At 58.0% G+C, this 25,022-nt stretch overlaps 1 protein-coding gene across 5 annotated transcripts in view; it reads left to right on the plus strand.

The window, feature by feature from the left end:
* Nucleotides 1-24,268, plus strand: part of PLEKHG4 (pleckstrin homology and RhoGEF domain containing G4) — a 157,306-nt gene extending 133,038 nt beyond the window's left edge. The window contains exons 14-24 of one of the 5 annotated variants that reach the window (XM_008175591.4): nucleotides 1,526-2,478; nucleotides 11,236-11,485; nucleotides 13,649-13,738; nucleotides 14,797-15,021; nucleotides 16,811-16,981; nucleotides 17,491-17,668; nucleotides 18,877-18,993; nucleotides 19,070-19,336; nucleotides 20,814-21,010; nucleotides 21,547-21,627; nucleotides 22,366-24,268. In XM_008175591.4, the coding sequence (XP_008173813.3) occupies nucleotides 1,526-2,478; nucleotides 11,236-11,485; nucleotides 13,649-13,738; nucleotides 14,797-15,021; nucleotides 16,811-16,981; nucleotides 17,491-17,668; nucleotides 18,877-18,993; nucleotides 19,070-19,336; nucleotides 20,814-21,010; nucleotides 21,547-21,588 (2,490 nt within the window). In that variant the 3' untranslated portion in view covers nucleotides 21,589-21,627; nucleotides 22,366-24,268. Of the gene's footprint in view, nucleotides 1-1,525; nucleotides 2,479-11,235; nucleotides 11,486-13,648; nucleotides 13,739-14,796; nucleotides 15,022-16,620; nucleotides 16,982-17,490; nucleotides 17,669-18,876; nucleotides 18,994-19,069; nucleotides 19,337-19,763; nucleotides 20,061-20,813; nucleotides 21,011-21,546; nucleotides 21,628-22,365 lie in introns of those variants that run through there. The other 4 variants (XM_065567564.1, XM_065567563.1, XM_065567561.1 and 1 more) reach the window with 4 other exon arrangements.
* The last annotated feature ends 754 nt before the right edge of the window (nucleotides 24,269-25,022 follow it).

A 25,022-nucleotide genomic window follows, 5' to 3' on the forward strand; every position in this document is an offset into this window, starting at 1 on the left:
TCACAGGCCATGGTGGTGGGAGCCGGCCTGGCTGGGTTAGGGGCCATGGTGGGGGGGGAAGGGTCAGGCAGGTTAGGGGCCATGATGGCAGGGGAGGGTCGGGGCTGGCAGGGTTAGAGGCCATGGTGGCAGGGGAGGGTCGGGGCTGGCTGGGTTAGAGGCCATGGTGGCAGGGGAGGGTCGGGGCTGGCTGGGTTAGAGGCCATGGTGGCAGGGGAGGGTCGGGGCTGGCTGGGTTAGAGGCCATGGTGGCAGGGGAGGGTCGGGGCTGGCTGGGTTAGAGGCCATGATGGCAGGGGAGGGTCGGGGCTGGCTGGGTTAGAGGCCATGATGGCAGGGGAGGGTCGGGGCTGGCTGGGTTAGAGGCCATGATGGCAGGGGAGGGTCGGGGCTGGCTGGGTTAGAGGCCATGGTGGCAGGGGAGGGTCAGGGCTGGCTGGGTTAGGGGCCATGGTGGGGGGGAAGGGTCAGGCAGGTTAGAGGCCATGGTGGCAGGGGAGGGGAGGGGCTGGCTGGGTTAGAGGCCATGGTGGCAGGGGAGGATCGGGGCTGGCTGGGTTAGGGGCAATGGTGGGGGGGAAGGGTCAGGCAGGTAAGGGGCCATGGTGGCAGGGGAGGGTCAGGGCTGGCTGGGTTAGAGGCCATGGTGGCAGGGGAGGGTCGGGGCTGGCTGGGTTAGGGGCAATGGTGGGGGGGAAGGGTCAGGCAGGTAAGGGGCCATGGTGGCAGGGGAGGGTCAGGGCTGGCTGGGTTAGAGGCCATGGTGGCAGGGGAGGGTCGGGGCTGGCTGGGTTAGGGGCAATGGTGGGGGGGAAGGGTCAGGCAGGTAAGGGGCCATGATGGCAGGGGAGGGTCGGGGCTGGCTGGGTTAGAGGCCATGGTGGCAGGGGAGGGTCGGGGCTGGCTGGGTTAGAGGCCATGGTGGCAGGGGAGGGTCGGGGCTGGCTGGGTTAGAGGCCACGGTGGCAGGGGAGGATTGGGGAAGGTGTCCTCCATGGTGTTACTGGCAGGGCACGCACCCCAATCTCACAGGAGAGCTAGAGAAGGAGCAACAGTCTCATTCCCAACAAAAGCTGCCGCTTGCTACCGACCCCAGTTAATGGGGGTGAATTGAAATGCGGGATGCAAGTAGCAGGTAACTCCAGGGCTGTGCACCCCACAGGCCCACCGAGGGCTGAAAGCTGCTGTGGTGCTGCTAGCTACTTCCCAAAGGCCGCCTGCCCCTCCCGGCATGCGCACTGGAGAAGACGGCCAGGCCAGCTCCAGAATTGCCCGTGCCGGGAGTGTCCCTGCTGCAGGGTGGAGAGTGACGGTGCAGCCAGCACAGCTGGAGCCCACTGCATAAAGAGCCTGTTGTTTGGCGGAGTTGTTAAGCCCCATTGACAATGGCAGCCCCTCTGGCTCGCGCACTTGGCGCTGCCTTGGCCCGCACACTGACCCTTTTCTCTTGGGCTGCACTGAGCGGGGGGTTTATTCCTTCCAGAGCAAACTGATTGGCTGTTCTCCTTGTCGTTGCTCCCTGCAGGCGTACGAGTGGGCGCTGGAGGGGATGCGACACCTAGCCTGCATCAGCATGGAGGACTGCAGCTCCCCAGAGCACTGTGCGGCAGTGATCAAGTGTTTGGAAAGCTACAAGGGACAGCACCCGGAAATCAGCGATGCCAAATTCCAGGAGATGAAAGAGCTGGCCTGTGAGCTGAAGAGCGACAAAGGGCTGAAGCAGTGGAAATTTGCATGGTCCAAGTGCCAGGAGACAAAACTGGTCTTTGAGAAGAAGCTAGAAGCTGCCCTGAGAACACGAAGGTCTCTGCTCTCTGAGCGGAAGCCAGGTGAGGGGGAGCACTCCAGCTGTGGTGGTGAGAGCAGCCGGCTGTCCCGCAGGAGGCACTCGGAGGGAGCCATCCCTGGGCTGCTTTCAGACAGGAGTCCCAGCGTGTCCCATTTCTACAGCAGGCCAAACCGTTCTCCTGGGTGGACCAGGGAAAAAGCTCTCTCACCGTCCCTGAGCAGCTCCGGGGATGTCAGTGCTGGGGAAGAATTGACCTCCCAAGCTGCTCCCAGCAGGAGTCCCCACTTGAGCAGGGTTTCTCTTGGTACAGTGGCCTGTGAGGCTCCATGCCACATGCCCGAGGACAAGCCAAACCTGGAGAGTATTTTAGAAATTCTTGAGGCGAATTCATCCTGCTCCACCGCGCCCGCCTCCAGGAGGCCACCATCCAAGAGGACGCTGAAAAAGGCCCAAAGCTTTGATCTTCCCTGCAGCGAGAGTCTGCGGTCCAGCTGCCAGAGGACGCTGAGCGAGCCGGCCAGGTACGGCAACACGGGAGTCTTCATTAAGGGGCTGGAAGTGAGCAGCACGGAGCTCGCGGACAGGACTCACGCCGCATGGCAGCAAGCCGCTCACAGCTGGGCTGCGCACTGCCTGCCCGAGGAGCAGAGGAGCTACGGCTCCACGCCAGAGGCCAAGAGCCGGGGCAGGTAGGTGACTTCTTCTCCCAGCCCATGTGCCGGGGCCAGGCAGGCTGCGAGGGGATGGGTCTCCCTGTGGCTGCTAAGGCACAAAGCAGCACTTCTGGTGACATGGTACTGAGTGCCTCATCTCCAGCACTGGGGCGAGTCCTGGGGTGGAGACAGGCCCCATGGGCTGAGGAGGCAGATTCAGAGAGGCGCAAAAGGGGAGCTCCAACTTCCTAAAACACACAGTGCTGGCAGCTGGGTCAGGGAGCAGTCGCCACCTTCCACTACACGCTCCACAGCGAGGCCCCCTTGTGAGGAAGGGGGGGAAAGTGTCTCTAATGGGGCAACGTTAAAGGAGGACGACCTCTAGCCAGGTCGTGGGCCCTCTGCAATGAGGTGGATATTGATTTTATTTTGCGAATGCACAAGTGGTACGATAAAGATGTAAGAACTGGGGCACCCATTTTCTGGGGATAAAGAAACACCAGGGCAAAAGCCTCTCCCCAGTAAGGCACTGGGCTCTAGGCTCCCATTTTCAACAGGGTTGACACGTCTTCTTGCAGCATTTCCCCCCGAGGGATGCCCAGAAGGGGAAGGAGGTTGGGTTTTAGCGTGGCCTTGAACTGGAAGGAGCACACTCCGCTCAGTCCCCTCAGGGACACGGCAGTCTGCAGAGATTGCCTGTCGTGCCCGAAAACAATGGCACGGGTTCCCCAAAGTGGAAGAGGGGCAAGGAAGGGGGCTGAGGATTCCAAAGTGGTTCAGGATGATGTGACTGCCGGGTACAATCCAGACCCGTGGGGAGGTTGTGTTCCCCCTGCCCTGTCACCCGGGGTGCCTTGCAATGCCGTACTCTTATAGCTCCCAGCCTGGGCTGCTCTGCCAGCGTCCAGATGTGTCTGTGTGTAACTGCAGCCTGCCAGTCACACCCTGTCTCTCACCAGCCTTGGTTCTACTGCAGGGTGACCCCAGCTCACTCCCAGCCCCCAGAAATGCACGTCCTGTACTGCCCAACCCTCTCCTGGACAGTCCAGATATATCAAGGTCATTATTCCTTTCAGGGAAGAATATACACTAGCTTGTTATCTTAAGTAGAGTTACCCAGACACTTTAACTTAAACACACTGGATTAGATAAAACAAACGTATTAACTTCTGAGGGAGAGATTCTAAGTGAGTACAAGCAATGAGGCATAAACGTCAGAAATGGTTACAAGAAAAAAATAAAGATAAAACTCTTCCTAGTGCCTAACTGAACAAACTCCATTAGATTGAAGCAAAGTTTCTCACCACACGCTTCCAACAGCAACACTGACCAAACTCCTTGGGTCAGGACCCTTCCCCCAGAGTCTAGCAGGCCGCTCCCTTTGTCTTCGCAGGGACAGAGCATGAGATGGGCAGGGAGAGAGAGAGGGGGGAACCTTGGGGGTTTGCCCCTCCTTTTTAGAGGTGTTCAGTCCCGCTTTGCAAAGCATTTCTAGCTGAGACCCAGGAGACAGGCGGTCTGCTGAACAAAGGAGACCCCATGCAGTTTCTTTGCTAAGATGCAGATCTTTCTGTCCCCGACCCCAGTTTGGGTCACAGACTGGCCATTTGGTAAGTAATGGGAAGCAAAAGTGGATGGGAACCTGGGAGGCAGTGACCATGAGATGGTCGAGTTCAGGATCCTGACACAAGGAAGAAAGGAGAGCAGCAGAATATGGACCCTGGACTTCAGAAAAGCAGACTTTGACTCCCTCAGGGAACAGATGGGCAGGATCCCCTGGGAGAATAACATGAAGGGCAAAGGGGTCCAGGAGAGCTGGCTGTATTTTAAAGAATCCTTATTGAGGTTGCAGGAACAAACCATCCCGATGTGTAGAAAGAATAGTAAATATGGCAGGCGACCAGCTTGGCTAAACAGTGAAATCCTTGCTGATCTTAAACGCAAAAAAGAGGCTTATAAGAAGTGGAAGATTGGACAAATGACCAGGGAGGAGTATAAAAATATTGCACAGGCGTGCAGGAGTGAAATCAGGAAGGCCAAATCACACTTGGAGTTGCAGTTAGCAAGAGATGTTAAGAGTAACAAGAAGGGTTTCTTCAGGTATGTTAGCAACAAGAAGAAAATCAAGGAAAGTGTGGGCCCCTTACTGAATGAGGGAGGCAACCTAGTGACCGAGGATGTGGAAAAAGCTAATGTACTCAATGATTTTTTTGCCTCTGTCTTCACGCACAAGGTCAGCTCCCAGATTGCTGCACTGGGCAGTACAGCATGGGGAGAAGGTGACCAGCCCTCTGTGGAGAAAGAAGTGGTTCGGGACTATTTAGAAAAACTGGACGTGCACAAGTCCATGGGGCCGGATGCGCTGCATCCGAGGGTGCTAAAGGAGTTGGCGGGTGAGATTGCAGAGCCATTAGCCATTATTTTTGAAAACTCATGGCGATCGGGGGAGGTCCCAGATGACTGGAAAAAGGCTAATGTAGTGCCCATCTTTAAAAAAGGGAAGAAGGAGGATCCGGGGAACTACAGGCCAGTCAGCCTCACCTCAGTCCCTGGAAAAATTATGGAGCAGGTCCTCAAGGAATCAATTATGAAACATTTAGAGGAAAGGAAAGTGATCAGGAACAGTCAGCATGGATTCACGAAGGGGAAGTCGTGCCTGACTAACCTAATTGCCTTCTATGATGAGATAACTGGCTCTGTGGATGAGGGGAAAGCAGTGGATGTGTTATTTCTTGACTTTAGCAAAGCTTTTGATACTGTCTCCCACAGTATTCTTGTCACCAAATTAAAGAAGTATGGGCTGGATGAATGGACTGTAAGGTGGATAGAAAGCTGGCTAGATCGTCGGGCTCAACGGGTAGTGATCAATGGCTCCATGTCTAGTTGGCAGCCGGTTTCAAGTGGAGTGCCCCAAGGGTCGGTCCTGGGGCCGGTTTTGTTTAATATCTTTATTAATGATCTGGAGGATGGTGTGGACTGCACTCTCAGCAAGTTTGCAGATGACACTAAACTAGGAGGCGTGGTAGATACACTAGAGGGTAGGGATCGGATACAGAGGGACCTTGACAAATTAGAGGATTGGGCAGAAAAAAACCTGATGAGGTTCAACAAGGACAAGTGCAGAGTCCTGCACTTAGGACGGAAGAATCCCATGCACTGCTACAGACTAGGGACCGAATGGCTAGGTAGCAGTTCTGCTGAAAAGGACCTAGGGGTCACAGTGGACGAGAAGCTGGATATGAGTCAACAGTGTGCTCTTGTTGCCAAGAAGGCTAACGGCATTTTGGGCTGTATAAGTAGGGGCATTGCCAGCAGATCGAGGAACGTGATCGTTCCCCTTTATTCGACATTGGTGAGGCCTCATCTGGAATACTGTGTCCAGTTTTGGGCCCCACACTACAAGAAGGATGTGGAAAAATTGGAAAGAGTCCAGCGGAGGGCAACAAAAATGATTAGGGGTCTGGAGCACATGACTTATGAGGAGAGGCTGAGAGAACTGGGATTGTTTAGTCTCCAGAAGAGAAGAATGAGGGGGGATTTGATAGCAGCCTTCAACTACCTGAAGGGGGGTTCCAAAGAGGATGGAGCTCGGCTGTTCTCAGTGGTGGCAGATGACAGAACAAGGAGCAATGGTCTCAAGTTGCGGTGGGGGAGGTCCAGGTTGGATATCAGGAAAAACTATTTCACTAGGAGGGTGGTGAAACACTGGAATGCGTTACCTAGGGAGGTGGTGGAGTCTCCTTCCTTGGAGGTTTTTAAGGCCCGGCTTGACAAAGCCCTGGCTGGGATGATTTAGCTGGGAATTGGTCCTGCTTTGAGCAGGGGGTTGGACTAGATGACCTCTTGAGGTCCCTTCCAACTCTGATATTCTATGATTCTATGATTCTATGATTAGCTGTGTTGTCACCTGGCTGGGACGTCAGCTTGCCCTTTGTCTTTGAGAAACTGGTTTAACCACTCCCCAGACTTACCTGGGAAACACTCTTCAGTCAGCTGATTTCAGCGTATGTCCATACCTTTACCTATAATGTGGCGATATGCGCTTTGCCATGATACTGCTGATCAGCAAGTTATGAGTTTTCAAATGACACCTCACAGGGCAGGGCTTGTACAAAGTCTATTCCAGTAGCGTGTAGGGTGTGAACACAGGGCTGTATTCCGTCACTTGAGGAAGGGGGCTCAGGATCTGGGTCATCCCCAAGTGGTTCAGGGTGCCCTGGCCCACTGCCAGCCCTGCCATGTACATGCAACATGTCTTGCTACTGCAGCAGCCAAGGCCAAAGGGGAGGATTTTCGCTGCCTCTGGAAGAGTTGGCAGACCTCCTGTTCTGTCTGGCTCTCGGCTGGTAGGCTGTTCCCCTAAAGGGTACTGGAGCTGAAGGGGAATGTCCTTGGGAAGCAGATGGAGCAATCCCAGAGGCCCTGCAGAGCGCTCAGAACAATTCCTTGGGGCTGTGGCCAGGCAAACAACTGACTGTTTGACTCTGCAAGGCAATGCTGGAGCTGTTGCTGGGAAAGAGCCCATCACTGTGCTTTGACTTCTGCTCCAGCACCCGTGTCTTTGAGACTTTCTGCAAAGGGACAGAGGAGGAAGTTGACCTTAGCCCAGGCTAGCATGAAGATTCGACATGTGTTCATGGGTGGGAGAATGTTCAGGAGGCAGGGGGCTGTGCTCTGGCCCAGCGGATGTCCTCTGTATGTAAAGGGAGCCGAAACCTTCTCATAAGGAGCACCTGAGGATCCCCTTGGCTGGCACGCTCGGCTGTGTCTAGAGCCACCCTGGTACCCAGTAGGTGTGATCTGACTGTAGTGAGTGGCTGGGCTTGAACGCTGTGGCCCAGTGGAGACTTCCTCATCCAGCCTGACAAGAGGTGGAATCCAAACTTCTCCTGAGCTGTGCACACGCTGCCCCCAGCAGGCGCTGTGCATGGCATGGGGAGCGCCTTTACCAGGAGCCGTCTGCCTCCCAGCATAAGAGCATCAGACTGGCCAGATTGGTTCAGACCAATGGTCCAGCTAGCCCAGTATCCTGGCTTCTGACAGTGGCCAATGGCAGGTGCTTCAGAGGGAACGAACAGAACAGGCAGTCGAACAAGTGATCCATTCCCTGTCGTCCAATCCCAGATTCTGGCAAACAGAGGCTAGGGACACTCAGCATATGGTTGCATCCCTGGTCATCTTGGCTAATGGCCATTGATGGGCCGATCTGCCATGAACTTATCTAGTTCTTTTTTGAACCCTGTTATAGTCTTGGCCTTCACAACATCCCCTAACAAGGAGTTCCACAGGTTAACTGTGCGTTGTGTGAAGAAATATTTCCTTACATTTGTTTTAAATCTGCTGCCTCTTAATTTCATTGGGTGACCCTTAGTTCTTGTTTTATGTGAAGGGGTAAATAACACTTCCTTATTTACTTCCTCCACACCAGTCATGATTTTATAGACCTCTTCATGTCCCCCCTTAGTTGTCTCTTTTCCAAGCTGAACAATCCCAGTCTTATTAATCTGTCCTCATACGGAAGCCGTTCCATACCCCTCATCATTTTTGTTGCCCTTTTCTGAACCTTTTCCAATTCCAATATATCTTTTTTAACTGGGGCAACCAGAACTGAACTCAGTGTTCAAAATGTGGGTGTACCATGGATTTATATAGAGGCAATAGGATATTCTCGGTCTTATTCTCTGTCCCTTTCTTAATGATTCCCAACATTCTGTTCACTTTTTTGACTACCGCTGCACATTGAGCGGATGTTTTCAGAGAACTCTCAACAATGACTCCAAGATCTCTTTCCTGAGTGGTAACAGCTAATTTAAATCCCATCATTTTTTAAGTATAGCTGGGATTCTGTTTTCCAATTTGTATTACTTTGCATTTATCAACACTGAATTTCATCTGCCATTTTATTGCTCAGTCACTCAGTTCTGTGAGATTGCTGTGTAACTCTTCACAGTCAACTTTGAACTTAATTATCTTGAGTAATTTTATATCATCTGCAAATTTTGCCACCTCACCATGTATACCATTTTTCCAAATCATTTATGAATATGTTGAACAACATTGGTCCCTGTACAGCTCCCTGAGGAACACATCTATTTACCTCTCTTCAGTCTGAAAACTAACCATTTATTCCTACCCTTTGTTTCCTGTCTTTTAACCAGTTACTGATTCATGAGGGGACCTTCCCTCTTGTCCCATGACTGCTTACTTTGCTTCAGAGCCTTTGGTGAGGGGCCTTGTCAAAGTCTTTCTGAAAGTCCAAGTACACTATATCCACTGGATCCCCCTTGTCCACATGCTTGTTGACTCCTCAAAGAATTCTAGTAGATTGGTGAGGCGTGATTTCCCTTTACAAAAACCATGTTGACTCTTCCCCAACAAATCGTGTTCATCTGTGGGTCTGATAATCCAGGGAGAGGGGACTCCCGTCCCCCCACCAGCAGCGCCGCTGCCCCCCAACCCGCTGAGGGGAGGTGTTCCTGGCTATGCTCTGCTCCCACGGCGGATGCCTCTGTTTGGGGCGGGAAAGAGCCCTTACCCCTGCAGCGTTTGGCTCCTCCCAGCTGGCAGAGAGGATTGCTGTTCTCCCTGCAGCTCCTCCTCCCAGCTAGCGGGAGGGGGCTCCAGGTCTCTCCTTTCTGTCTCCCTCCCTCCCCATTTGGTTCTCTCTGTCACACAGCCAGGGAGAGGTGGGGGGGGTGATACTGCAGGGGATAAAGTAAGGGGGAAGGGTGGGAGCTCTAGTTGAAATTCTGGCAGTCCTTTGTCTCACACCCACCTGAGCTCCCAGCAGGCTGGGGTGGAGATGGAGCCGTGAGAAGTCCGGAGGCACTGGGGTGCCAGAGAGGGAAAATGCTTCACCCTCTCAGCAGCCAGGGATGGGCATGGGCAGCAGTTGTAAGCGTTCTGCTAGGAATGCCCCTTCCCAGCTGCCGGGCTCCCCACCACAGCATGGCCCTGGACCGTGCTGATGGGCTGCTGCCAGCTCATCCTGCCTGCCAGCCACTGATGCCACGCAGCCCTCTCTGGCGTAGGTGGCCGGTGTTTTGCTAAGACGTGTCCAGCGGGGAGAGGTAATGTCTGTTCCTTCAAACCCACGGATGGACCTCTTCTTCGGATCAGCCACCCGCTCTTCTACGAGCTTGGGGAAGAAACCCCTCTGTTCCTCACAGGTGGTGGTGCCCACCTGTCAGTGCCTGAGCCACCCTGCGGTACTGGCCCCCAGCTCCCGTGGGTACCAGGAGTGACTGGTGATGGCCCTGTCTCTACACCAGCAGGCTGCATGCACTGGGCAACGTCACCCCCCTTGCTAACGGGAGTAGCTGCTAATCCCTGTCTCACGCAGTGGGGCCCCAGTGTCGCTGCATTTCACTTGTGATTGTGAGGAGATCTGCCAGGTTAGCAGGGACACGCAGCGCTCACACAGCTAGCTCCCTTTGTCTGGGCTGGTGTGGAGTAAATCAGGATTACAGCTGGGTTCTCCCTCCGCCGAGGATCCCACCTGACCACTACCATTTTCCCTCCTCCGGGATTGTCCTGAGCAGGACAGGTAGCCGGCATGGCAGACTGCAGGAGGGATTGTCAGCAGGGGGCAAGCGTTCCCTCCTCCAGGGGCACAGCGTAACCGGCGTGGTTTTGCCGCGCAGAGGCATGAGGCAGAGGTCTGGAGCGGAGTTTCCTGTCAGGTTCTCTCCAGCCCAGCTGCAGGACAAGGCCAGTGGAGCTGCCAGCGTGCAGACCCTCCCGCTGAAGGCCCGCCCCAGAGAAGAGGCCGATGAGCAGCTTCCCTGCTGCATGGGTGGGAGGGCTGGATGGCAGTCCCCAGTCCCACGGCCTCTGTGCAGGACCCCCCCGTGCCAAGAGCAGTGGTCTGATCCCGCAGTGCAAATCCCATGCTCCTCTGTCTGGGTGGATGGAACGGCGTGGCTGTGTGCCCTGGGAACAGTGCTTTGCATGCTGAGTTGTCACACAACAGCCTCGTCTCTCCCCTACCCAGCAGTCACTGCCATCGCCCGGCTGTCCCAGCACCCACCTGGCGAAGGCTGAGGGGTGCAGGCTGGAAGGGGCAACCGGCTGGGAGTATGACCCCTGTTGAGGGCATCGGATGCAGGGTCCTGTTGGGCTTTTTGCTGCTCCCTCCTGGATACCCACCCAGGTGCTGCTGTAAGGGAAAGGGGTGGGGATGAAGGTGAAGCAAGCAGGAAGGAGTTAATTTCCCACGGAAAGTTAAATCAAATAGCAGAAGCGTCTCAGCTAAAAGCCACCTGCACCCGCCCCCAAAGGAAAGAGTCTCTCCATAGTCCCAGTCCCCTTGGGGTGCAGAGAAGGGACCTGCCAACACCTCTGCCCACTGCTGGCTATGCAGCACACAAGCCAAGCCCCCAAGCCTCAGGTGGTTAGTATCTTCCTGGCCAAGAGATGTCCAGGCGTGGGCAATGTGGTAGGGGGTCACAGGAGAGACATGGAGACAGGCCCACCCCGCCCTGCTCGGGGCTGGGATGCCAGTGAGCCGGAAGCCACGGCTGCTGTCTCCCGTGGCTCTCCGGGGCACTGTTCCCCAACACCCACACGTGCGTGTCCATTATCTTGCACTTTCTTACCTCCTCTGTTAGTGACCAGCCTGGCATGTACGTGGTGAGCTGGTTCCCCAGGAGCCAGGCTTTCACACTGTCCTTCCCAGTTAGCAGGGCAGGAAACAGAACGTTTTCAAATGAAAGCCGAGATTCTGATGCCGCCCCGGATGGCGGAGCCGAGCCCAAGGCACCCCTTCCCGACTGAGATTTTCTGCCTCTGCAGCAAACTGCGGCACATCATCGACGAGATGGTGACCACGGAGCGGGAGTACGTGCGGTCTCTGTGCTACATCATCGAGAGCTACTTCCCCGAGATGGAGCGCCTGGACCTGCCCCAGGACCTGAGAGGGAAGCGCAGCGTCATTTTCGGGAACCTGGAGAAGCTCTACGACTTTCACAGCCAGTACTTCCTGCGGGAGCTGGAGAGCTGCTGTAACCATCCGCTGCGCGTCAGCCACGGCTTCCTCAGACACGTAAGGCCCCTGCGCCCGCCTGGCTGTCCTGCCCCGCTGCTGGGCTGGGCCGTGAAAGGTGCCATTGTCTGTGCAGTCTGCTTGCTGGAACCCTCTGCTCAGAGCAGGGGTTACTGCAGAGCCTGTCCCTCGGGGTCAGCCCCAGAGTAATGCCTTCGGAGCAGCCCAGGTTCCTGTTACGAGACTCGCTCTGAAGCCCAGCTAGACTCGCGGAGCTGGGAGGGGAAATGAATTTGCTGCCCTGGAAGGAGTTGTGTCTTGTTCACGCAGTGAGTGGCTAGAGCCTGCTCCCAGGTGTGTAAGACACGTGGTCTTGTGATCATACAGGGAATGAGCAGTGCACATCCATGCAGCCAAGTCCAAGCTGCCAGGGCCAATACACTAGGGTCCCCAAGGCACGGCACGGCTGCCTCTGCAGGGGCTGGGAAGTGGGGAGGAGCCGCAGTCTGGGGACGCATTGGCAAGGGGAGAAAGGCAGGGCCCCGAGACCGGCAGAGCTGTGCGTTGGACCCCATACCCGAGGGAGCGACGAGAACTGCCCTGGGCTGATTTCCTAGGCTCTGCTCTGTGCTCACTACTTATGCTTCCGTTTTAGCACCTCTCCTCAGCATTTTCTGTCACTTTAATGAACATCTCTCCCCCGTTGCCAAGCTCACCGCATACGCACAGCCCCTGGTGTTCCCCAGGACGCCCGAACCGGCTGATGGCTGGGCCAGGCCCCCAGGCTTCCCAAGGCTTGTTGCCTGGCTCCTGCAGCATGGGAGGGATAGTGAGCTTTGTACACTGGCCTGCTCTGAAAGCTCCATCTGGGGCCAGAGGGCAGCGCAGAGAAACTTCCTGGCTACCCATAGTCAGTCTGCTCCACCAGCCAGGATTCACATGGAGGCCAGTAGGACAATCCAGCCCTGGGGAACACAACGCGGACATGGCCAGGGGACTCTCATCAGTTCTGCTGAGAGCTCCGGTATTGCCTGTGCTGGCTTTCTTGATGTCACGCCCACCGTCCCAGCACAAACCATGGGAGAAGCAGGTGCGTTGGCCCCTTCCTGCTCAGACCTAGGCCTGGTTCTGCTCCCAGTTCACCAGCAAAACCACCTCCAGGCAACAAAGCCTCAGGGCTTGTGAGCGGAGGCGGCCAGTGTGCAACAGGCAGCTTGCGCTCAAGGCAGCTCTGCCGAGACTGGGGAAGAGCAGATGCTGCATTTTTCTCCCGTCGTTCCTGGCTATTCAGGGACATTTCCAGGGCAACAGGATCGTAGCTCTTTAGAGTCCGTCAGCCCCTGTGACTCATCCTCCACCTCACCCTCCGTCTGTGACGTCAGATGCGGAAGGAATTGCAGGAGCAGTGGTCTCTCGGGGTACGTCTACACTGCGATTAGACACCGCGGCTGGCCCGTGCCGGCTGACCCGGGCTCCCGGGGCTCATGGGGCGGGGCTGTTTAACGGCAGTATTGACTCCCGGGCTCGGGTTGGAGCCTGGGCTCTAGGACCCTGCGAGGTGGGAGGATCCCAGACTCAGGCTGCAGCCCGAACCCGGGAGTCTAAACTGCAGTTAAACAGCCCCCTAGCCCGGGAGCCCGAGTCAGCTGGCACGGACCAGCCGTGGGTTTTTAACTGCAATGTAGATACGCCCTAAGTGCAAAGCGCCTCCACTCTTGGACGTGGCTTTAATAATGACGCACAGTGCGGGAGAGGTGCAGGGAGCCTTGGCTCTAAGCAGAGTTGTGGCAGGACAGCCTGTTTCCCTCTCCACCAGGCCTGGAACGCCAGCTGCAGCGTCTCTTTCCAGCCATGTTCAGCGGTCCCTGTAAGGATCTGCAGCCCCACAGCCCACAGGGACTCCCAGGCAAGGGGCAGAAGGAAGATCTTGGGGGGAACCAGCCAACAACCCTGTCTCCCCTAATGCTGACATGGAGTTGAAGGAGTTACCCAGGGCTCCTGGCAAGGTCCCAGGAATCCGTAGGGAGAGTCGTCCTCCCCAGGTCCCATGTGCACAGGCCCCATGTAGCCAGCTAACGTCCGGGGCCCTGGGGCAGTGGGTTTGGAGAGACTCTGCAGCAATTCTCTGTAAAGGAAACGGGGTCACTTGGCATTAACTCGGGTGACAGCCGCACCGTTCCGGGCTGTGTAGGGGTCCTTCAGGGGTGTTTGTTTCTGTTGCAGAAGGATCAGTTTGGGATGTATGCGTTATACAGCAAAAACAAACCCAAATCCGACTCGCTGCTGGCCAGCCATGGGAACACGTTCTTTAAGGTAAATCCCCTATGCCCCGAGCCCAGATCAGGGCTCTGTGGTTCGTTGGGGTGGGATCGTCTGCTTAAAGAAACCTAGCCCCTGTTCAGGACACAGGGTGCTGTCTCTGTGCTGGGCTGGAGAAGATGGGCTCTGTTGGGTGCAGGGAACGGTCTCCTGGAATTGCCTGGCTCACACGGTGTGAGGAGCGGAGTGGGAAGGGGACTGGAATGCAGAATACTCTGCCTTGGAAAGGGGTCCTGCAACCAATTGCTTCCCAGAGCCGGTGCAACCACTAGGCGAACTAGGCGGTCGCCTAGGGCGCCAAGTGGTTGGGGGCGCCAAAAAGCGGTGCCCTGGCTCGGCAGGGAGGAGCCGCCGAGAGCCAGAGCGTCGGCTTACAGGGGCGGCGAGCCCCAGCCATGGAGGAGCCGGTGCGGTGCAGGGGGGCAGCATCCCTGCAAAGGCGGCGGCACCGCACCCCCCCCCAGCCTTCCTGCCCAGGCTGCGGCCTGGCACCCTGCCCCCCCCCCGCCGGTGGCTCCTGCAGGCTGCAGAGGATGCATGCGGGCGGCGGCCCCCGTGCACCCCCCGGCTCCCTCCTCTCAGTGCTCGGGCTCTGCGGCTCCCGGGCATGTGAGCCACCGCCGCTGCCCCTCCCGGAGCAGGCTCAGGGCCCTGCGGGGGCGGGGAGGGGGGGAACCTGGTCTGGGGAGCAGCCCCTGGGCAGGCTGGCCCCTGGGGTCTATAAAGGCTCGTTGGGATTTGCCCCTCAGTGAGCCGATGTGCGGGGGGCAGGGGGCAAGAGGGGCGCAAGGTGGAAGTTTCGCCTAGAGCGCAAAATATCCTTGCACCGCTGCTTCCTCCTTATTAATTCCTCTGCACGTCCTGGCTCCGTTCCTTCCCGTAGCGTACAGAACCCTAGTGAGCAGAGGCTCCAGTGGAGAGTTTTTGGCAAACTCAGCGAGCCGTTCGTCCCAGCCCCTGGGCTCGAGGCAGCGGAGGCCTTGCCACTCCCCCGGAATAGCGGCTGCTCACACACACTGCTCTGCTGACCAGCTTTCTCGGGGGGGGCTCAGTTCAAGCAGGTGCAACTGGGGGATAAAATGGATCTCGCCTCCTACCTGCTGAAACCCATCCAGCGCATGAGTAAATACGCCCTGCTGCTGAAGGACCTGATCAAGGAGTGCAGCGAGGCCCAGGAGCAGGAGCTGGGCTACCTCCGAGCAGCAGAGGAGATGGTGAAATTCCAGCTTCGGCACGGCAACGACCTGCTAGCCATGGACGCCATCCGCGATTGTGATGTACGTACGGGGCAGCGCATTCTCCCTCTCCCTGGGCGGGGGGTTCGGTCTGCCCTCCACATGGGCCTTCCAGAGGACATGGCCGTGGGAGGAGGTACTGAGCCCCCAGGCTGCGGTCAGTTCAGCGGTTGCTGTGAAGTGGGACTCTCCCGTTGGCATTCCCCCTCCCCAGGGGCGGCAGCAAGGGCCATGGAAGAATTCTTCCGTCAGCCTCGCGCTGTTCACATGGGGACTTAGGTCGGCTTAACGGCGTCGCTCAGGGCTGACGCCCACCTCCTCTTCTAGGGTAGCCCAGGCCTGAGCTGTATCAAGGCCTGGCTGAGTGCAAGGGGCTGTGCCCTGTATAGTGGCTGTGATGCCGTCCCTGCTTGCTGGCCAGCGGAGCGGAGCCCAGGCTGAGGTGTCGGATCTTCCCCAGCCGGGTGGGGACAGGTGCCGCCTGCCACCCCCAGAACCACCTGTCCAGATTTCCCCTCCCAGAGCTTGGGTCTGAGCTCAGCCTCTCTTCCTCGCAGGCGTGCTGGGGGCACAGATGGACCCGGCTTGTGGGGCCGTGGGGGAGGTTCCGGCCAGCGGGGTCACCAGTACTAGTCACAGGGTTTGCGGGCTCCGCCCCTCTCTCCAGTGACCTAGTAACAATCTGTCCCAGAGTCCCAGCGTCTGTGCCCCAGCCTGTAACCAGTCTGCTGGCAGTGGGCCGGGCCCCGAGGTCCCACACCGTTCCACCAGGGCAGGCCTGTGACCTCCAAGCCTCTGAGACTGGGCTGTGGGCACCAGGCAGCCTCTCCAAACCACGCACCATCGATTGGTCACCTGGCTACAGAATCTGAACACACTGGGGTTAGCTCAGAGAGGCAGAAGTTAAGCCATAGTCCACCCTGGCTAAGCCAGCGCCATGATGGGCCAGCCAAGCTGCCCTGGACTCATCTCTGGCTCTCTCCCGTCACTTGTTTGTCTCCCCAAGTTCACACTCGTGAGTCCCCCCAAAAAGCCCCCTTCTTTCAGTCCCCTGACGCCCTGTTCTCCAGCTCCATTCCCAGTCCCACCTGCTGGGTTTCCAGCTCTTAGGTGTTGATCATTCAGACCTTGGAGCGTCTCTTTGTCTCACTGGACCCTGTGTTGATTTGGGTTGGTTTGAGCCAGTTCCTTCATTCCCTCTCAGGCAGTGAGGTGACACTCACTCCTCCTGTGCTGTTCCAGGAGCACTGGTAACTCTCTGACACCCGCTGGGTAGCAATGCAACATCCTGAGGCATGCCCTCGGAGTCATACAGATATTGCAGAATATTCCCACTTCCTCACACATTCCCCCTCGATAAGGAAGGGAACGGGCCCTGGTGGGTACCTCCAGACTTGCCATGCAAGTGGCTGGCAGCCCTGACTCTTGCAGGGGGACATTCACCCCAGCAGGCGGCCGGCCAGGCCTTGGTATTGCTTAGACCCCACTTCAATCCTAGTTCGAGAGCTCAAGTGGGGCTCTGTGGGGTGACTGTCGTGAACTGGGGCTCTCTTGGGATCCCTGGTTCCTGGGTGAAGCAAGGAAGGTTCCTCTTTCAATCTCCCCGTCTTCCTCTCTGCAAATTCCCTTCCTCCGCCATAGCTGGCCACCAGCAGCCGGGGACACGGGGACCAGGCTGCCTCAAGTGCCAGGTTCCTGCTCTCCACACACAGCCCTGCCCTCTTCAGCTGCTCGTCTGCTGCCGTCAAGGCAGTGATGTGGGGCTGGGCATGGGTCCCCCCCGGTTCAGCTGCAGGCTCTGCCTTACTGGGCTGGCGCTCCCTGTGGCCAGGTGAACCTCAAGGAGCAGGGGCAGCTGATGCGGCAGGATGAGTTCACCATCTGGCTGGGCCGCAAGAAGTGCCAGAGACACGTCTTCCTGTTCGAGGACCTGATTCTCTTCAGCAAGCCCAAGCGGATCGAGGGCTGCTTCGACGTGTACATCTACAAGCGCTCGTTCAAGGTCAGGGCCGCCGCTGCGGCTTGTTCCTCTGGGGGGCGTTCTTGGGCACACTCTTACTACTGCCTGTCACTTGAACTGCGGGAGCCCCTCGGAGCCCAGACCTGGGCCAGGACCCCCCAGTGCCAGACACTACAGACGCAGGGCAGAGCGATGGTCCCTGCCCGGTGTAGCAGACAGGCTCCAGAGGGAGACGATGTGCATGTGGCCCTGTGTTCCCTGCAGAACACTGCTCTCCTCTGCTGTGCTGTTGGCGAGGGCTGCCCAGCGTTGGGGGGGGGGGGGGGTTGCTCCCACAGTGCCAGGCGAGAGGGGGCCGGGCCTCAGCCACCTTCACCATGAGGGTCGTGCAGGCCAGGGGCTGAATTCCCTCGGCCTCTCCAGGGGTGTGCTGGAGAGCGGGACGTGTTCCGGGGCCTGGGCTGGGGGGGGCATGATCCAGGACAGATCCATGCCCCCCCCCTTCCCAGTGCCCCCGTGCCTCCCAAGCATTGCGTGTTCCCTCTCCCCAGACGGCTGACATCGGCCTGACGGAGAGCACTGGGGACAGCGGCCTGCGCTTTGAGATCTGGTTCCGGCGGCGGAAGTCCAGCGACACGTACGTCCTCCAGGCCAGCACAGCGGAGACCAAGCAAGTCTGGACCAAGGACATTGCCAAGATCCTGTGGCAGCAGGCCACCCGCAACAAAGGTGCGGCCCCTCCCCGTGGGATGTCCAGCCCTTGGGGGCTCCCTGGGTACCTGCTCTCCACACTGACCCAGGGAACCTGGGAGCTTTGTGTAGCTGCTTTGCCGCGTGCAGCGAGGAACCATGACACTCCCATGCTCTTTCCCTCGGTCGATTGTACCGCACGGCTGGGTCCCGCTGCCCGTGCTGCCCAGGCTGAGAGACAGAGACTTGCCCGGGGTCACTCAGCAAATGAGTGACTGAGCCAGGGGTGACAGCTCCCCAGCTCTGGGCTACACCCAGGGCCGGCTCCAGGCACCAGCTTCTCAAGCAGGTGCTTGGGGCGGCAGCTCCGGAGAGGGGCGGCACGTCCAGGTATTCGGTGGCAATTTGGCGGACGGTCCCTCACTCCACCTGGGAGCGAAGGACCTCCCGCCGAATTGCCGCCGCAGATCGCGATCGCGGCTTTTTTGTTTGTTTGTTTGTTTTTGTTTTGGCTGCTTGGGGCGGCCAAAACCCTGGAGCCAGCCCTGGCTACACCCCAGCTTCTAGACAGTCTCCTGGAGGAGCCCCCCCACCGTGCGCCAGACCCCCCCCCCCCCGGGTCCCGCTCTTCCTTCAGGGCAGGACCCGCGTCTGCACCATCTGAGCCTGAGCTCGGCCCAGCAAGTCCAGCTGAGGAGGATCTTTCACACCCGAGTGATGTGGTTGTACTGACCTAAGTTCCTAGTGGCGTCCTTAGCCTACCCGAAGAGCAACCATAATCCTTCCCCCGCACTGGTAGCAATGCAAAGCATGCGGGAAACTGAGGCACACGTAAAATGATTACAATAAATTCCCAACATAAGAACTCGCGTCTCCTGAGTCCTAGGGCAATGTCCCTTCCAGGAGGCCATGCGGGCTACTATCCCTGTACCCCTATGCTGGGGCTTGCAGGGCAGCGCCCATCTCCCCCAGGCACGCAGCTGAAGACCCTCCATCCAGAGCCCGACCCCGCACTCGGCCTTGGCCAGAGCTCCCACAACTGGAGGCTCTGCGCTGCCAGTCCTGGTGGGGCTCGCTCGCAGAGCGTCCCCCGAGCAGTGAGTGGCAGAGGGGCCGGGCCCGGTGCCTCGCTAGCAGAGATCCAGCAGCCTGCCAGGGGTTGCTGTGGGCTCGGGGCACGGGGGGTCAGTGCAGTCTCCTCTGTGCTGGAGAAGGGGGAGAGCCTGCAGTTTGCTCTGTCTCCCCAGAAATCCGCAGGCAGGAGATGGTGTCCATGGGGGTAGGGAACAAGCCGTTTCTCGACATCACGCCCAGCGAGGCAGCTATCAACGACCGCGCCATCGATTACATCATGAAGGGCAGAGGTAGGTGCCAGCCCTGCTGCCCCTCCGCCCAGAGCCAGCACGCAGGGCTGACACTCATGGCTTTGTTTTGTGGCAGGAGCTCGGACGAGGGCCTCCATCGCGGTGTCTCTGTTTGACCACTCCAACCCCTACAAGAGAACCCAGACGCCGCTCTCCGCTGGCAGCACCCCTTCCTCCTACAGCCCGTCCTCCTCCTCCTCCCTGCTCGGGCCCCTCAACCTGCACATGTACCTGGAGCAGGCCCTGCTGCCGTGTGTGCTGGCCCCCAGCCGCCCCTTCCACGCCGGCGCCTGCATCGAGGAGGATGAGCAGGAGCACGAGACCAGCAGCCAGCCTTCGCTGAGTACGTCTGAGCGGACAGCCACTGGGTGGGCAGGGAGCCCCTCTGCTGCCTGGACAGCCACAGCGCAGAGCCCTGACGCGGCCCGTTCCTCACCCAGCTCCCTCGCCATCGGGCCGGGCCCGTGGGCAGGGCAGAGCGTGTGCAAACCAGCCCAGGGCCCTGCTTACATGATCTTCACCCGTTCCCTTCCCAGGGGCCTGTCTCCCTCTGCCCCGGTTTGCTGGGGCCTCAGCTCACAGCCAGTGCCCCGTGCGGGTACTGTCCCCCAACCCCTCTGCCATCCCCCCTCCCCGTGCGCATTCGACGTGAGACTGTTGGTGTTTCGTGGTGGCTGTTTTCCCAGGCCCCAGGCGTGGCTCTGCCGGCTTTAGGCAGGGTCCTGGGCTCCCCTGCGCGCTCAGTCTGTGGTGTGCCCTTTTCTCTGCAGCATCCCTGACCCCCCTTCCTGAAGGAGCTGATGGGGCAACCACCCCCCCACCCCTTAGAGCTCCATGTGTCACCTCTGCAGAGCTCACCTGCGCCCCATGCCAGCGGGTGGAGCTGTCTGCTGCCCATGGGGAGGGGGCAGAGGGACACCCCCCTGTTCTGCCCTCAGGTATTGGGGAGCCCCCGGCACAGCAGCTCAGTGGAGATACCCGCAGGAGGAACCTGCAGCCTCCTCTGGCATGTTCGCAGGGTCATCAGCTGAACCAGCAGCTCTGAAGCAGGTCACCTTTTGTCACTGGTGAGGAGCAAAGCGGGAGCTCTCCGACAGGCCTGGGGTCTGCATGGGGACCGTGCTGCTCCGCTAGGGAAGAAGTGGATCCATATTCCCTGGCCTTCATCACCATCCCCTCGTAACACCACAGGCATTTCTCCTCACAGCCCCGGCGAGACGGAGCAGAGCACACATGGGAGACTGAGGCAGAGAGAGACCGAGTGGCTTGCTCGGGCTCCCCCAGATCAGGAACTGAACCCAGGGCTCTAGTCCCCCACTGTCGTCCTGTCACTAGACCCCCCCTGCCACGCCCAAGGCCCCCCTGCCAAGCACCATTCAGCCCAGAGTGCTATTTGCACGGACAGACTGGGAGCACTTGCCGCTCTGGGTAACTCATTAGCAACGCACAGCGACGTGGGGCAGAGTCTAGGGCGAGGCGGTTCGGCTCCGGTTGACATGGCAGGGGAGATGTATGGAGGGAGAAGGCCAGGACACGTGTCTAGCATGACTGTACAGCATGTGCCATGGGGCTTTTAACCACTCAAGGGCTCCCGGCTCCCCCCTTGTGTCCCCTCCCTGCTCGGCTCATGCTGAAACCCACCCTCCTCCCCCTGCTGAATCTCTGGTGCTGTGTCCTCCAGCCCCCTTGGCTGTGAGTGTTAGCCAGGCCCGTGGGCAGCCTGCCCTGGGGTGGGGTGGCCATGGAGCCTGGTGTGTGCATCTTGGGATTAGCTTGGGTGGCTTCTCCTTACGGGTGGTTCCTGCCCTCTCTCCTCCCAGCGACGGAGAGCTCCGAGTCCTCCCAGTGCATGTCGGGCAGCGGCTCCAGTGGCTCCGACAGCGGCTGTGTCTCCAGCGTCCCCCAGGAAAGCTTCTGTGACGACGTGGGCTCGCCGGTGTACCCGCCGCTGGGCTCCCGGCACCGCTCCGCGCTGGACGAGAACCCCAAATTCGCTAAAAGCCAGTCCAGGTCTGCGGTGAGTTAAAGCAGCTACGGCCCCCACGTGCCCTCCTCCACTAGCACGACCCCTCCCTGCCGTGCCAGACACACCACAGGTACAGGCGTCCCACCAGCAAAAGGGGCTGCACCGGGGACATGAGATTTCCTCCCGCACAGCTGGGTGACACAGCTCAGGTTGCCTCCAGAGAGTCAGGCTCGACCCCACCAGCGTTGTGGGATCCTAACAAAGCAACTGGACACCGCCCTGAGGAGGGAGCTGCTGTGCCAGCCCGGGCGGCGTCTCTGTGCCGTTCGCAGAGGGTACTCGGCCACGCCTGGGCATTGGCAAGCAACTTTCAGCTGCTGCTAGGAAGAGTAATGGAGCTTCGGAGATGCCCCACAGCCCCTTTCCCAGGGACGGGCTGGGTGTGCTCTGCGGGGGACGGGATGAAGGAGCCGTGGGTGGGATGTTCTGTTACCGTGTCTCCTTGGCATCCCTCTGACTTGCCAGCCTGTTCCTCTTCCCGGCCTAGCGGGCTGGTGGCCCCTAATGCTGGCTTCTCTCCCCTGCAGACAGCAGGCCCGGTTGCCGTGAGCCCCTCGACAGTCGTGTGAGCCCCTCTGCACAAGTGTTCTGCCTGAAGACGCGGAGCTGTAAGTAGCTGCTGGGGGGCTCGGTGCTGGCCGGGTTTGGCAGCTGTGCCCTGCACCAGGAGACTCTCAGCCCTGGTTCCCATGGCGTGCGGTGCTGCTGGCTAACCCGAGACTGGGCCCCAGCTGCTTAGAGGCACATTGCAGGGTCTGGCTCCCAGCAGCTGCAGCAGTGTGTAGAGTCCTTACCGAGGACACTGGGGCGGTAGCTCGGGTCCAGTCTCGGTGCCATTGGCCCAGTGCGGAGCCTTAGGCTGGCTTTGACCTGTCCGTCTAGCCACTACCCTGTCTCCCATTTGCCAACCGCGTGCTGCTCACCAGCCCCTCTGCCTGGGCGCTGGGAGACAGCCATGTTCCCCCCAGGCTGCTGTCTGTCCCCGGAGCCTAAGGAGACAGGGCCCTCGTTAGCAGAGTTCGTTAGGAAGGCCAGCCCCTGCTAGAACATCCCCTGAGCAGTGGCCTGGTTCTGCTTGTCTGCCCTGAGGCCCCGCTCAGCTCTGCACTGTCGCGGGGGACTGCAGCTGTCCGGCAGATACAGGGTTGGGAGGGCGGCCGCACATGGCACTCCAGGAGAGCGCCACTGACGCTGAACCGCACGGCCTGGGGAGAGCTGCCGAAGGGGACACCACATGACCCACTCCTGAGCAGAGTGTATCTGAGAGCAGCTGATGCAAACATGGCCCCAGTCCTCCCCCGGGTAGCGTGCAGCAAGACTGACCCTTGCCTGGGGCTGTGTTCCAGGTCTGATCGCTGGTTCCACTGAACCCACCGAAGAGTCCACATCTCTGACCAGCACAAGGAGACTGCCGGCCTTCCTGGAGCTGTTCAAGCACAACCACGGGCTCTTCAAACCAGTCCAGACCTGGCACGTGGCTGGGGAGCGCCCCAGTTAGCGCCCTGTTAACTAGACACCGGCGCCGGTGTGTTGGAGGGGCAGTTAGTCCTTTATTTATAAATGTATTAACAAGTAACATAGCAGTTTGCAAAGCCAGAGTATTCTGGAAGCTCTGGACTGTACAGATTTTGTTACTCGGTTTGTTCTTTGTGCTGCACAGTTTATAACGTTTCTGGAAGGGCTTGAGGAGGAAACGAGGTATTTTCCATGTGGGCTGCGCTGCCGCGCGAGAGCGACGGCCTCCCTTTGGTCTTAGACTGGCCTAGTGTCGCGATAATTTATTTCCTTGGCATGACCCTTTTGTTTTAATAAAACCAGGTTCATTGTTACTTCAGGTGCTTGCAGTGCTGAGCTGCTCCCTGCCTTAGTACCACTATCAGCTGTCAGTGTCTGCCACCTCCCTGTCTGGCTGCTGGGAATATCGACACCCGAACCAGACATCCCACTGGGCAGCAGAGCCCTGTTCCCAGGGCAGGAGTGGGGAGCCCCCAGCACAGCAGAGATGCCAGAGCAGGTCAAAGGCGACGGCAGTGGGAGCAGTCCTGCAGGGTACAGCAGGACAACCCAGATATGCTCTCCTGGCTCTCCAGCGTGTCTGGTTGTAGAGACGAAGGGAACTGTTCATGCTGTCCAGTCCCAGCTTAGTGGCTGTCTTGGTGGCAGACCACACAGGCGGCAGCCTGGGCCTGCTGCTAAAATCAGCCCCGCATGAGGCAGAAGTGGCAAAGTCAGCATTGCGGAGGAAAGGGGACGTGCCAGCGTAGAGGGGTGGACATGGAAGTATGATGGCCTAGTCTGCCAGATGTCGTGTGTTCTAGTCCCATTCAGATACCCAGCCCCAGCATGTGGTGGTGTTAATCAAAGCCCACGTCTGAGCACAGCGGCCATCGAGTGTGTTGAGCCCAGATTATTATGCCACTGAAACAGTAAAGGCCCCAGCTTTAATGTCGTGTAATTCCAGTAGAGACAAACCTTTGCCTGTACATGATGCGCCCCTTGGGACAGTCAGTAACGTTTGAGCTCCTTGGTAGGCGCGGTCAGGAAAGTTTGGGCTTGTTTGGCTTGCGATACGTTCATTTAACATGTAGTAGGGGAAATGCAAACCTGCTGACTGACAGCATGTTTACTTACGGCTTCTTCGATTGCTGCAAACCTTTATCCCCCAGCTTTCGCAACACGTACACACATCACACTTGGCCTTAGGAATAGCAGGGAGCAGCAACCGTGTAACTGGTTTCTTCGCATAGCTGTTGGTTTTGGTCCATTCACAGTTCACTGCTTCCCAGGCTCATCAATGCTAAACCTCATGGGCACCCATTTAGCCTTTGCATATTAGCCCTGTTCCTTTGCATTTGGAAATCCGTGTAATGTCCATGGGACACGTCTTTGATGTTCTTTTAATAAGCTGACACTTTTTCAGTCGTATTCCTTCTCAGACGGCAAAATGGAAGATGATTGACATTTTTTATACAATAATGCAGGGTAAACAATTGGCCAGGCAAGATTTGAAAACCTATTGTGTAAAAATCTCTGAAGCTTTGTGCGTCAACCAGCGCTAGTGAATACCACTAACGAGGGAAAGACTTTACCAACAAACCAAGGGGGACATGGAAGTACCATTGTGACCAATTTCTGAAATTCCTGTTAAAGAGGTTTCTGCATTGCTGGAAGAATCTTTAGAAATGTTCAGCTGCCACCTGGTTTGCCAGGAGTTGTTTTCACGACCTAATAAAGGTTATTTTCTTTGTATGAGGTTGATTTGTGTTGCATATTCATGTTGGAGACAAGAGACGGGAAGCTGGAATGTGGAATGCACGCTGTCACGCAGCCACAGGATTGGTGCGACGTCCCCCCGCCCCCCAGTTTTGGATCAGTCCAAGGGGGTCTCACTCTTCCTTCAGGGTCGGCCACATGGCCTCACCGCCTCCTAAGACTGAACCTCGGGGGCGTCAGTTTTCCTTCTTCGTGCCAGAAGCTCTGTTCAGCAGGTCCAGCTGAGAGAGCCGTGTGCACTCCTCAGGGATTCATGCACCTCAGCAAGTATCTGCAGCGACACTCAAACGGCGTTGGCCAAACAGTCGGGTTTAAACTGGCACACAGCATAGGAAGGCTTCAGGTTAGCATCGAGAAATGAAGGTTAAAGCATGGTCCATTCTGCTACAGCCAAGCTGTTCAGGCTCTCTCTGTCTCACCTCCTTAGTGCGTTTCCAGGGGAGAGCCCCCAACCCCCTCCACCTCACACATACCCCATCCTCTGTTCTCGAGCTGGGGTCTGTGCCAGCTTCCCTGCTGAGAGCTAGGGGAAATCCTCCTCCCTTTGGGGCACTGGTTGCTAGGTGTCATATCCCGGTGAATGGGTTTTCCATTGTCTGCTTGGATTTTTGATTGATTGGGGGGTGGGGGGGGGCAGCCTTTTTTTAAAGACCCGTTCAGGTGCAGATAAGTAGGCGACATACATACCTACATGTCCCAGTCTGCCTGGAGAACAAACAGCCCTTCCCCC

Source organism: Chrysemys picta, chromosome 14 (genome assembly GCF_011386835.1).
Source record: "Chrysemys picta bellii isolate R12L10 chromosome 14, ASM1138683v2, whole genome shotgun sequence".
NCBI classification, from domain to species: domain Eukaryota; kingdom Metazoa; phylum Chordata; order Testudines; family Emydidae; genus Chrysemys; species Chrysemys picta.